The 13292-nt window shown below is 49.1% G+C and overlaps 4 protein-coding genes across 4 annotated transcripts; 3 read left to right on the top strand and 1 right to left on the bottom strand.

The window, feature by feature from the left end:
* Positions 1-630: 630 nt before the first annotated feature.
* M430DRAFT_18724 (glycoside hydrolase family 89 protein) lies at positions 631-2994 on the top strand (the record flags this gene model as incomplete). Its single annotated transcript, XM_024863935.1, has 3 exons — positions 631-887; positions 939-1087; positions 1139-2994. 3 exons carry the CDS (start codon positions 631-633, stop codon positions 2992-2994), a joined length of 2262 nt encoding a protein of 753 aa, XP_024721843.1.
* Positions 2995-3911: 917 nt separating this feature from the next.
* Positions 3912-5609, top strand: M430DRAFT_50231 (hypothetical protein; the record flags this gene model as incomplete). The annotated part of the gene is made up of 2 exons (XM_024868134.1): positions 3912-4131; positions 4186-5609. The coding sequence occupies 2 exons, from the start codon at positions 3912-3914 to the stop codon at positions 5607-5609; spliced, it is 1644 nt and encodes a 547-aa protein (XP_024721842.1).
* A 480-nt stretch (positions 5610-6089) lies between these two features.
* M430DRAFT_27601 (hypothetical protein) lies at positions 6090-8464 on the top strand (the record flags this gene model as incomplete). Its single annotated transcript, XM_024865667.1, has 2 exons — positions 6090-6269; positions 6446-8464. 2 exons carry the CDS (start codon positions 6090-6092, stop codon positions 8462-8464), a joined length of 2199 nt encoding a protein of 732 aa, XP_024721841.1.
* Positions 8465-9177: 713 nt separating this feature from the next.
* Positions 9178-12584, bottom strand: M430DRAFT_27600 (hypothetical protein; the record flags this gene model as incomplete). The annotated part of the gene is made up of 12 exons (XM_024865665.1): positions 9178-10115; positions 10249-10339; positions 10393-10450; positions 10506-10664; positions 10887-11012; positions 11060-11098; positions 11159-11413; positions 11470-11554; positions 11612-11638; positions 11693-11873; positions 11941-12155; positions 12209-12584. 12 exons carry the CDS (start codon positions 12582-12584, stop codon positions 9178-9180), a joined length of 2550 nt encoding a protein of 849 aa, XP_024721840.1.
* Between the last annotated feature and the right edge of the window lie 708 nt (positions 12585-13292).

Here is a 13292-nt window from a genome sequence, read left to right as displayed (position 1 = left end):
CTTTTAGAGTTAGTATCCCTACGCTTAGAGAATTTGGACACGTATAATGCGACTGTTACTTGAAACTTTTACAGCTCTTATGTCTTCAGAAAGAAGAAATCAAAAGGTATCCTTCCTGCAGCGGTCAGGGACCGGGGTCGAGTTTCGCTTCGTGAGTTTCTCTAGCTTCAAATGTTCATATACTGATGGAAACAGGACTGATAAAAGCGAAACTATGTCATGTAAAATTATCCGACTTTTTAAATAGATTATGCCTTAGTCTTGAATTGGTCAAGGTAGACAAGATCATGTAGGTGATACGCTGATGCTGTACTGTATGTAGTTCGGATTGACCCCTCACGGTTAAGCTATTCGCTTTAAGCGTTCAACAGTACGTAAATACAGTCGTCCTCCCCCTGTTGACAATTGTAAGCGAGCCGACGATCAGCTCCATGGCCTGTTAGCAACGTTGCATGTAATTAATGAGATGGACTGTATTCTTCTGCCATGCCAACGGAAACGCATGCACCGTGGCGGCGTGGTTCATGCATACCGGGCTCGGAGTACAAAGCTACAACGATGGAAGGCCCCGACAAAGTTACGCGGTCTCTCTCATTGTGTTCGATATAGATGAGTCGATGACAATCCACAATGTATCTATCAAGGTCACTATTATGGACTGTCTCAGCGTTCGTCGTTGTCGCGGCACAGTCCACGGATGGTATTCTCAATCTCGTGAAAAGACGACTGCCAAACCATGTCAATGATTTTGAATTTCACCTTCTCGGAAATAGTACCGGTCTACTTCCTTCAGCGATAAATGCCACAAATGACGAGTACAGCGTCTCTTCGACGTCAGATGGCAAGATTTTGGTGGAAGGAAATTCGCTGATTGCTTTGGCGAGCGGGTGAGCTCCCAGGAACGTTGATTTCAGGAATTGGGCTCAAGAAAATGGTAGATTACACCGGTATTTAACCGATACGGTACATGTTGATATCTTCTGGTATATTGGGAGCCGTCTAGATCTTGCTCCGTTGCATTTACCGCCTCTGGATGTCCCTATTAATGGCTCAAGCATCGTGCCATGGCGATACCATTTCAATACTGGTATGTTTGGATCCTTACACATTGCCGTCATCAATTAATGAACGATCATAGTCACGTTCTCATATACTGCCGCATTCTGGACTTGGGAGGATTGGGAATTGGAACTTGACTGGCTAGCCCTTCGGGGCGTAAATCTTCCCCTGGCTTGGGTTGGATACGAGAAGATTCTCGTAGAGACTCTTCAAGAACTTGGTATGACCGATGCTGAAATCCTCCCCTATTTCAGTGGCCCCGCATTCCAAGCCTGGAACCGTTTCGGGAATATTCAAGGATCATGGGGAGGCGAATTACCCATGGAGTGGATTGATGGACAATTCGAACTGCAAAAGAACATCACTGCTCGCATGGTGGAGCTGGGAATGACCCCTGTGCTCCCCTGCATCACCGGCTTTGTCCCAAGAGCTATCACTCGCGTTCTACCCGATGCAATGGTAGTGAATGGTTCTCAATGGGACGGATTTCCTGTCGATTATACCAACGTCACCTTTCTGGAGCCTGTGGATCCTGCGTTTACTGAACTGCAGAAGAGCTTTATCTCTAAGCAAGCGGCAGCATATGGAAACATTACGCACATTTACACACTTGATCAGTACAATGAGAACCATCCATACTCAGGTGACCTGGACTACTTGAAGAATGTGTCTTACAACACATGGAAAAGTCTTAAAGCCGCAGATCCAGAAGCTATTTGGCTGATGCAAGGCTGGTTGTTCTACGACCAAGAGGAATTCTGGACTGGCGAACGCATTGAAGCTTATCTAGGCGGTGTTCCAGAGAACGGAGATATGTTGATCTTAGATCTCTTCTCGGAATCATATCCTCAGTGGCAACGCACAAACTCGTACTTTGGGAAGCCATGGATTTGGTGTCAGCTTCACGATTATGGACAGAGTATGGGCTTATATGGCCAGATCATGAATGTGACGATCAATCCTATCGAGGCACTGGCAAATTCTACGTCGCTGGTAGGCTTTGGATTGACGATGGAGGGCCAAGAGGGTAATGAGATAATGTACGACTTACTCCTCGATCAAGCCTGGTCTGGATCTCCCGTCGACACTGAGACTTACTTTCACAACTGGGTCACCCGTCGATATGCTGGAAGTGGTAACGTACCTGAGCAACTCTACTCAGGTTGGGAAACCATGCGTTCAACTGTCTACAACAATACGAACCTCAGCAGCGCAGTTGCAGTCACGCGATCCATCATGGAACTGTCCCCAAATATAACAGGTTTAACAGGCCAAATTTTGACGACAATAAACTACGACCCAGCAATGCTCTTGTCCGTCTTCTACACTATGTTCTCCGCAGCCCAGATCAATCCTGCATTATGGCAAAACCAAGCCTACCAGTATGATATGGTCGACATCACGCGCCAAGTCTACAGTAACGCCTTCCAATCCGCATATGAGGAACTCATAGGCGCCTATAATTCACCACACTCCAACACCACCATCGCCGCAGCAGGAAAGAAACTCACCAATCTCATGCACACGCTCGATGCCGTTCTTCTAACCAACCCCTCTTTCTCTCTCTCGACTCGACTCACCGCCGCCCGTTCCTTCAGCACCAACACCACTCTGTCAGATTTCTACGAGTACGATGCTAGGAACCAAATCACGCTCTGGGGCCCCGATGGTGAAATCAGCGATTATGCGAGCAAGAGCTGGGGCGGGCTTGTTGGTGGGTATTACTTGCCTCGGTGGAAAATCTTCATCAGCTATCTTGAGGAGACGGATGTGGGGAGTTATAATACGACTGTGTTGAACCAGAGGTTGAGTGAGTTTGAGATGGCCTGGCAGAATGGGACGGGGGTGCAGGAGGGGGCTATTCAAGGGGGAGTGGGGAGTTTGGAGGAGATTTTGGGCGAGTTGGTTGGAAGTGGTGTGTTCAGCCGGGGCTAGAGGCGGATTATTACTTTCTAGCCGAGCGTTAAGGATCACTGATCAAAGATTGTGTGAATCTTTTTGTCACAGAGTGCTCAGTATAGCTACTTTAGTGACCAATGGAACTGATATCTAAGAGATATCTCGTGAAGATCGTAGTTTGTAACTGACTTTGAACTTGACTTTTGATGCTGATGTCGGAGTTCACGCATCACATGAAAGCAAACTGACAGTCATGGCAGCAAATGAATAAAAAAATAGAGCAGAGTTCAAGAATTGTATAATGCGTCGAGTCGTTGACCAGGTATTTAACAAAGTCTGAGATGGATTTGCCATGCGCATTCTACAACTGGAACAATACTTATTATTCGAGGACCTGGAACTACACCGGTACGGATTGAGAAAAACACATCAAACGATAATGGTTGTTTACTGGAAGAAGGTTGGATATAGACGTTCTTCGAACTTCTTGAGATGTTGTTTGGTTTCGGCGTTGGTGTCGAGTCGAGACGAGCGGAAAGCAAGTTTTCCGAGTACATACAGATTTGGCTTAGTGCCACAAGTCCGTGCGCGGTCTTATCGATAAGACATGAGCTCGAAGCTAGAGTGGAGAAGGAATGACGACAACACACACGCCCTCCCCCGTTGACCAATGAGAGGCTCCTAATTACCAGCACACCCAATAGAGGCCTCCCGGATGCTCAATCGTATGCATCACCCCTCACACGTACATAAGATTTGTTTGCTTTTGTTATTTTAGCCTCTTGCTTCACCCCCACTGTCACACTACTTTCTTTATTCTTTAACACATGTCCTCCCCACGATTTCTCATCAGATCAAGCTTTGGGCTGAGGCAATTCGTTCATCCAGATATCATCCGCTGCTCACCCCGCAATCGAATAACCAAAGCATCATTTACCACGACGTCGAGAATTATGGCTCAGGAATATAAGCTGAAAGGCATCAGTAGCCTTGACCTCAAGCCTGGTGAGAAACGCGAGGTCGAGGTCGAGGGTATCGAAGAGGGGAAGGTATTGTTGTGTAATGTGGGGGGAAAGGTCACAGCTCTGGGAAGCAGGTGTACCCATTACGGAGCTCCTCTGGTGAAGGGTGTTCTGACCGGTGAAGGCCGCTTGACCTGTCCATGGCATGGAGGTTCGTTTAGAAACAATCCTTGCAGCTGTTAATAGAGACTGATGCTCGGCGCAGCTTGCTTCAATGCATCAAACGGAGATATCGAGAACGCCCCAGCTCTTGATGCTCTCCCATCTTTCAAGCTTTCCGAAAAGAACGGCGCGATTTACGTGACGGGCGAGCAACAGAGCATTAAAGGTAGCCGAAGGAAGCCCAACATCAAGATCTCGGGAGGTGTAGGAGCAGAGAAGGTGGTCATTGTTGGTGGTGGAAGCGGTACGTTGGGTACCTTGGAAACACTCCGGGAGAATGGGTTCAAGGGCTCAATCACCGTGATTGGCAGTGAAGGATATCTGCCAATTGATCGGACCAAGCTATCAAAGGCCCTCATTGATGATCCAGCCAAAATTGCTATCAGAGATCAAGCCTGGTTCAAAGATGGCTCGATTGATATTATCGAAGACGTGGTCACAGGTGTCGATTTCTCAGGAAAGAAGGTTTCCACCAAGGGTGGCAGCTCATACCCTTACACAAAGTTGGTTTTGGCAACGGGTGGGAGTCCTAAAAACCTCCCGCTACCGGGCTTCAAGGAGCTAGGTAATATCTTCCCTCTCCGGACTGTTCCTCATGTCAAGGCTATCAACGCTGCGATCGGCCAAAAGAATAAGAAGATCGTGATCATTGGAAGCTCTTTTATCGGCATGGAGGTTGCGAACGCGGTAGCAAAAGACAACGATGTCACCGTCGTCGGTATGGAGAGCAGACCATTAGAACGGATTATGGGCGCGCAAGTTGGCGCGATCTTTCAAAAGAACCTTGAGAAGAACGGCGTCAAGTTCAAGATGAGTGCAGGTGTCGAAAAGGCTAGCCCCTCCAAATCCGACCCATCCAAGGTTGGCTCCATCGAACTGAAGGATGGCACAAGCCTTCCAGCCGATTTAGTTGTTCTAGGTGTCGGCGTCAGTCCAGCCACCACTTTCCTGGAGGGCAACAAGGCCGTTGAGCTTCAGAAGGACGGATCATTGAAGACCGATGAGTACTTCGCAGTCTCGGGACTGAAGGATGTCTATGCGATCGGTGATATTGCAACATACCCATACCATGGCCCAGGAGGCGATGGCGCCCTTACACGCATCGAACATTGGAACGTTGCACAGAACGCAGGCCGAGCTGTAGCTGCACAAATTGCCAACGCTTCCACCAAGCCTAAAGCCTTCATGCCAATCTTCTGGTCTGCATTGGGTGCACAACTCCGTTACTGCGGAAATACGCCAAACGGATGGGATGATCTCGTCTTGAAGGGTCAGCCCGAGGAGGGTAAATTTGTGGCGTATTACACGAAGGGCGAGACAGTAGTTGCAGTTGCCACCATGCAGATGGATCCCGTCATGGTGCAGGCTTCGGAGCTGATGAGGAGAGGGAAGATGCCCACGAAGAGCGAGTTACAGAAGGATGTTGATATCCTGCAGATCAGTGTTCCAGCTGAGATCACCATCTAAGGGAGCTGGATATGACATGACATACAAGGCAATAATGGACTTGAAACGAAAAACCAAAACTTATGCTTTCAGACTTGTCGTACCCGTCATACAGGATGCTTGGGATTGTGACTGGTTATGTGTTATTCTTGTAGTTTTGAGGCCCACGGGAACATCACCAATGTCTTACAGTGGTTTAAAGTTTTTACACGTATTATTGCATTATACAGGTGAGGATCCCGCGGGGTTCAGGTGACCAATCATCGCTGCGGCTCTGTTTTGGGTTCGACAGGCTCGGGCCGCATCGTGACCTTCCCGAGTATCCCCCAACCACCTCACAGATCGACAGCAACTCAGTCAATATCCACACCGACAACTACGAAAAAAAATACGACCGCTGTTCTCCTTGCGCTTACACTCGCAAGTATGCTACACGTACGACGCGACCGAACCTTTACTTTGTGTTCAATACCACGGGCTTAACGACGCGTCTAACCTGGCATGGCGGAGACCGATGACCTCGAGGCCTTGATCGGGCGTATCCCTGAACGTCCCCCCTCGACGACGACCCCAAATCTCCGCTGTTGCTGCGGACGCGCAGATTGTGCGTATCTGAAGCACAACTGTTCGGCCCTTGATGATCTGGAGCAAGAGGTGCGAACAGCGGCGCAGTTGGGCCAAGTATGTAAATGCTTGTTCTCTTTGTTCTCCCCCTGCCCCATCTTGCGAGGTGACTATGGTGGTGCAGAATTTGGTTGTCCTGAGATTGTAACCTTCTGCTTGCAAGGTGGATGGGCAACCTCGTGGCAGCTAAAGCTTCGTATAATATGTTCAGAGGACTGACTTTTTCCCTCCAGGCTCTCCTCGTTCGCCATGAGGCGTATATGGTCGATGCCGAACGCGACCGGTCAGAGATGAATGGCAGGATTGAGAAACTCGAGGCCGACAGGAGGGAATTGGAAGCCCGAAACGCGAAGACGGTCGCTGAGAATCGCGCGTTGCTGGATCAGTTGGAGGGTCTCAATACCACGGTCTCCGAATCAGAGTTGCATATCAAAGCCCTCGAAGCCACCTTACAATCAGCGCACCAGGAGCTCCGTAGGCTCGAGGGGTTGGCAGCAAGGACCCAGGATTTGGAGGTTCAGTTGGCAGCTTTGGAACAGGAGCAGGAGGCGCTGCAGAGGGCCGTTTTGAAGAGTGAGGCGGATGAACGCTCGGCGATACAGAGATGGAAACAGGCGGAGAGGAGACTCTACGACTTGCAAGATCAGTTGGAAAGGATTGAGCGGGAGGCGCGTGAGGAGAGGGAACGACATGCCGAGGTTCTGGGACGCATGGAGAGACAACGCAATGTGGAAAGAGAATTGGATACAGCTGCTGGACGACTCAAGGGAGCTGCAGCCTTGGCCGCTGGCAATACCAAGAACGGCAGCAGTGTTATTTCCCACTTTGTCAAAGACATTCTGCAAGATAACGCGAATCTGCAGCTCGGGATCGTCGAGTTGCGTGAGATGTTGATGGACTCAAATGAGGAAGTCCAGGCGCTACGAGAGCAGTTGATGATGCACCAGCCCGTGGCTGAGGACAAGGGAGATGGTAATGGCCCTCCGACGCTGCGAGCAGAGCTTGCTCCTAAAGAGGATCGTGAGGCAAAAGCCTTACCGCCGGCGCTTCACATACATCACCATTATCATGCCCCGAAGAGGGAGGAAGTGCGGCGACCGAAGAAGAAACGCACATCTATTAATACGGTCTTAACACCACCTAAGATCGTCTCACGTCCAATGACGCCAGTTAGGAGCCAAGAAACGGCGAGCGCGATATTGTCGCAAACATCTGTTACGATACCGACTCCGATTACGCCCAATCGCTGGTCAACGCAATCTGCTCAGATGTCGGATTTCACGCCCTCCTCAGTCCCAAGCTCACCACAATCAATGTATCGAAATAACGCATTGTTTGATAGAAGCTTCGATCTTGATTCATCACGGCCAACGTCACCGGGATCGAGTGTCGACCCAGGATCACCACAATTCCCACCTCCCCGCCATCGTAAACGTGGCTCAGAAGTATCCACACGCAGCTTTGTGGCCCCCAGTAACTTCCAACCACAAGTCATCCACGAAGAAGAGGATGGTGATATAGAAGAAGTCCAGGACTTAAAAGCACCCACCGTGCCGCTGTCACTGGAAGACGAGTTGACCACTTCGGACATCCCAAACCAATCTGATCTCGTCGCTGGAACTCTTGAGGAAGAATGGACCCCCTTCCAACCCTCCCTTCGCCGCTCAACGTCACATGAATCCATCCTCTCTATCTCAGGCATCGATATCCATACTCTCAAAATGCGACCTTCGCAAATGACCATCACGGGACGCGGCCTGCAACCACGTTCTAGAGTCGGAACCCCAACAACATCCATGTCTTCAGTAGATACCCTGACCAGCTCATCAATGGTCACCGCCCTTCCCACGCTTTCTCGCCAAACTCTAAACAGCAGCGCCTACCTGCGCTCCAGCATAGGAACCAGCAGTAGCAACAGCGACGTCCGCTCCATCTCATCCTCCCACTCCAACGAGGGCGGCATCGGAAAGAAAGTCGGCGGCTGGGTCTTTGGGCGCTGGGGTATGACGCCTGCCAAATCCACCAGCGATCTCCGATCCTCCCCCGGGCCACTACGACCTCCCCCGCAGCGAATTTCCAGTACACCTATCGACCCGCTCAAATCACATTTAGCTCGTCCGCCAGGAATCAACCAGAACGGACCCATCCCAGGGTTCGTGAAGAAGACAGACAAACCTCCGAGTAAAGTCACGCCAGAAGTCGTGGATCGAGATGCTCTTAGAGAGATATTGATGGAAGGTGGATTGGGTTGATTTGAAATATGATGTTCATGAGAAAAGGGACATATAAGCGATAAGGGGGTAGATTGAACACATACACACTCTTTTCTTTTTTTTTCTCTACTATTGGGTTTCTTTTGTTCTTCATGCATAGGTTGGTTAGTGGAGGCTGGGAATTGGGTCAGATTTTATGATACCCTGGAAATTACGAATTAAGTTTGACAACACAATACAGTACTGTAATTTCATAATAAATTAAGTAAAAGTAATAACTTTGCATTGCACCTTTCAAAACACTCAGCAGGTAAGGAAGGTAGGTATTTATCTACCTTATCTAATAGTCAGTTTACCTAGCAACGTGCGTACCTATGTAGACATGTAGATAGGACTATACAGCTAGCTGAATTAACTCCCTTGGCTATGCACAATGTTCTTCAGGCTGGACTATCTCAATACAAACTTTTAAAATGTCAATATCTACCTATCACTTGAACGCACAATTTGTAACCCTGAACGCCTGATTCTATAATCTACCTAGGTAGATAGATAGGTATATAACACGTAGACACGCAACGCATATGCTTGATATCTAAATCTAGAAGCCAAATGCCAAAAATCAAACCTGAAAGGATAACATACAGACGAAAAACAGAAAGAGGCACAACGCTCAAAACCAAACAATGCTTGAATTCTCAACGCTCAAATCCGCAATGCGTACATACATACAATACATATATGATATATGTCTAACACGTAAATCCGCAATCCATATCCCGGTGTCCGCTATCGTACTTGCCGACCTTGCAGCCTGTGCTGTTCCAGGTCGTGGAGCCATAAGCAAAGAGCAACGGATCGCTATCCACTGACTGGGCCGTGACGGTGAAGGGATTCGGCAGGATGCTGTTCGTCACCGGGACCGGTTTGTTGGCCGGTGCGTCCTGGAAGCCAGAGGTACCGACGGTGTTCTTCTTGGCGTCGTAGAGCGTGATCTCGACGGCGTAGTCGTTGCTGGGGTTCTCGCCCTTCTCGTTCTTCTGGTATTGGCGCACGTGGACCCCGCACCAGCCGGGTGCATGAGTCTCTGTTGGCTTGGCTGTGGATGAACTGGCAGTTCCGGTGGCAGTAGTGAGCGCAGCCTGACTATTGGCGGCGGGGATAATGCCAGTGGGGAGAGCAACGGTGGCGGAGGCGGGGGGAGCGGACCCTGATGGGTTGGGGCAGTTGAATGAACAGTCACCATTGCGGTTGCCGCTGTCGTACTTGCCCATCGAGCAAGCCTTGGAGTTGCTGTCCCAGTACTGGTCTGCATACCAGAACTGGATAGGGTCGTTATCGGCATTGCCTTCTTTGACGATGACATCGAAGGGGAGTTTGCTGTCTACAGCTAACGGATGGGTAGCAATTTGCTTTGTAGCGCTGCCAATAACGATATTCGCACCATCTTTGATTGTAACAGCAAGTTGGTAATCCGGAGTAGGATTCTCATCTCCTTCGTTCCTTTGCCACTGCTCTACGTGCAGGCCACATCTACCCGGGGCGTAGCCTTGAGAATTAGTTGGAGGGCTCACGACGACGCTAGGTCCAGTCTGGACGTCATTGCCACAGGGAGGTTCTGACCCGGATGAAGAAGAAATTCCCCGGCCTGCAAGTTCGGCAGAGAGACAAATGGTCAAGTTGAAAAAGCCTGTCATTTTGTTAGTGTTGTGTTAGATTCTATGGGGATATGCCCATTTATTTTGGCATCAAAGAGAATTAGAAGGCTAGGAACAGCTAAGAAGCCGCCATGAGATAGGGTTGGAGAGGTAAAAATTGCGTACCCGGTGTCAAGATACTGCCTTGTAATGGCAGTTCGCCTTTGGTTATATTGAAGTGGGGATTCGTTATAAGGTTTGAATCTAGAGGCATAGTCTAATAACCGGCTTATTAGAGTCCGAGTAGGAACACAATATCCGCAGACTTACATAATTGTTTTTGTTCCCGTTTACGACGAACCCGGCGTAAGAGCTTTGAACGATGTCCCTTTAAATTTGGTAATTAATGAGTGAAATTATCGACTTGAAGGAGTAGATCTCACCCAATAGTTATACCTCCCCAGACGGTAGGATCGCCGGTCAGCACGTCATTAGTTCCGCCATCCAGTGCTCCAAACGGCATTGTCCCCATGGGCAAACATCCATTGTCGTTGCAATCCAACACTGTGTCAATAGCGTTGAGAAGAAAGAAGGTGTTCCCACTATAGAAGAATAGGCGTCAGTGATGGTTGTTGTAAGGTCCCCAGACTCAATAATGGTAGGAACTTTCGATACAAAGGTATGGATAGCTCCCAGCCATTTCCGACTGGAGGGGAAGATGAGGTCTGGCTGAGAGGAGAAAAGCTCACAACGCTTGCAAGAGTTGAGAACTTGAGGTGCAGAAGGAACAAGTCTAGAACGGCATGGACTCTGTATATACTTACTCTGGGTCACACCAATGGGTTTTATTGGCTACATCATTGGTCATGTAGTTACCCAGGTTGAGTCCTTTAGCGGTCGAATCGTAGGAAATGGGGGATCCGCAGGTGTATTGGCTCCGATCGACACGGCTAAAGGAAGTCAGATTGCGGGCATCTCTCCTGGACGTTGCACTTACAGAATAAATGGACGTTGTTTATTTTGGGAGATCTTCCATCTAGATTAGAAGCGAATTAGTATCTTGGATCAGACGTAACAAGCGGGGCCGATTGCTTACGCTGATGGAATCATCTTCCCGTATAACATTGCGGAAGCAGCTTGCTGTAGGTCATTCCATTGGTCTCCATTTGTGGCCTGTACAGCAGCAAGGATACCACCGTTTTCAAGCATAGCGGTCATGTTGCTCTGACTGTCGCTCGTGTTGCCAGCTAGAGTTGTTGCGAGCCAACCAGCTTGAGTTGCCTCAAGTCCGGCTGTCCAGCGACTGAGAATATCAGACAAAGTCTGCGATTCTTCGTATGGATTTGTAGGACTGCAATGGATTGGTCAGCACCCGCACCCTTCCACCAGTTGAAAGCCATTACTTACGCCGACAAAGAATCCTTGCCACTATTGATACCGTAAGCAATAGCACCATTGGCAATATCTTTCCAAACTCCACGGTAATTGTCGTCTATCAATAGTCAGTCACTGAGGCAGTTAGAGATGCAAAGCATATTTAGATGCTCACTAGCGAAGAGTCCTGCTGTTTTAATAACTAAGGCGTCAAGGTTAGCTTTATTCAGAATAACGCTTGGTTGCAAGTACATACAATCGTTCCATATAAAGGCTGATCCAATCCCGATGACAAATGTAAGAGCGTCGAGAATTTCTTTGAGGATCATTTCGCCCTTTTGATCAGGGAACTTGGCAAATACTGCGGCAAAGTCCGTCATGGTGTTTGCCATATTTGAGCTGACCTGAGCGATGGCGGCGTTGGTCTCTTTGATAATCTGACTTCTGTTAGCCAAGCAGCACAGTTTATTTAGGATACAGAGTGATAGGGTAATTGCAACATACATTGTGAATGCCCACAAGCGAGTTAATGATGAGACTTCCAGCTGGAGGGGTCGGCCCGCATTGCACGGTTGAATCGCATACGCCATTTTGAACATCTGCGCAATTGGCATCTACTTGATAGTGGAACTGATTATAGACGTAGGGTGCAAAAGCCAGATGGACGTTGCCGGAGGGTTGAGGCCCATTCCAGGCGTCCAGCAACTGCTTCCAAGCATCTACTCATGTCAGCATCCAATATAGAGAGCGCGGTTTAAGGTTGAGAACATACCACTTGCGCCCGCCGCAGCCCATTGTGTAATTGCTGGTGTGGAGGCGTCTGTCAAGGCAGGATTGTCGCAATGGACGGACAACCAAGTTCCAGAGGCGCTGAAGAGGACGGGCTCATTGCCTCCAGGACCAACAGCTTTTTCATTTCCGAACGTATCATTGCCCTTGTGTAATATTAACGGTGACCCGGTGATAGTCGGGCTGGCTGTAGCATGCGAAGTGGCCGTTCCGTTATTGAAGGCGGTCTTAAAGGAAAGCGGGGAGGGAGATGAATGCCCGGTCGAGGCAGTTGGAGAAGTAGTGAGGGCAGGACTAGGCGCTGCCTCTGCGGTGAGTGACCAGAGCGCACTTAGGAGAAGGAGAGACTTGAAATGCATGCTGAAAACAGCAATGCACGAGTGATATAGAAGGAGTGTCCGGAAAAATCGAAAGCTCTAATCTAAGGAGAGGCAAAAGGAAACATAGAAATGTCGAGAAAGGAGGAAAGCCTGGAATAGGCGTGGAAAAAACAATTGCGGAGAAAGATCTCGATAGCATCTTGCCATCATATATAGAGCCATCTTGTGCTGGACTGTCCATCTTGACTCCTGACAATTAGGATAGGGGATCAAGGAGGCTGAGGGGGCGAATCCTACGTGAATTTTTTTTATATAAAGAGTACACAAAAATACACAGAAGGGAGAGGTTGTCAAGATTCATCCGACTGGGATTGCATTAGGAAGCCTCAGAGTGGTGACCGTGGAGAAAAACGTGCTGGAGCTATGGTCGATGTGTGGAATGGCGGACACGGCAGGCTCGCCCATCCCACGGAAGGATTCGACCACGTGACCCGCCAATCCCCATACATTGCCGTTAAGCGAGGGCCGTCGTTGGACTACGCCTTCGCCTGGCATCTGGCATCCAGGATCCTCAACGATCGATGCACATCAAATAAATAATAGCCACCAACACCAACATAGTGGCACTGGGACGGGTCCTTCGCTTTCGGCTCGCGCGCGTCTCTATTTGCAGGAGACTTATCATTGGCGAAGACCGGCCCGTCGACGCCTTGGCCCTTGTGTCAAAAGTTCCTAGTGGAGAATTGT

The sequence above is a fragment of the Amorphotheca resinae genome (assembly GCF_003019875.1).
Source record: "Amorphotheca resinae ATCC 22711 unplaced genomic scaffold M430scaffold_5, whole genome shotgun sequence".
NCBI classification, from domain to species: Eukaryota; Fungi; Ascomycota; class Leotiomycetes; order Helotiales; family Amorphothecaceae; genus Amorphotheca; species Amorphotheca resinae.
This window is presented reverse-complemented; position numbering and strand designations above follow the sequence as displayed.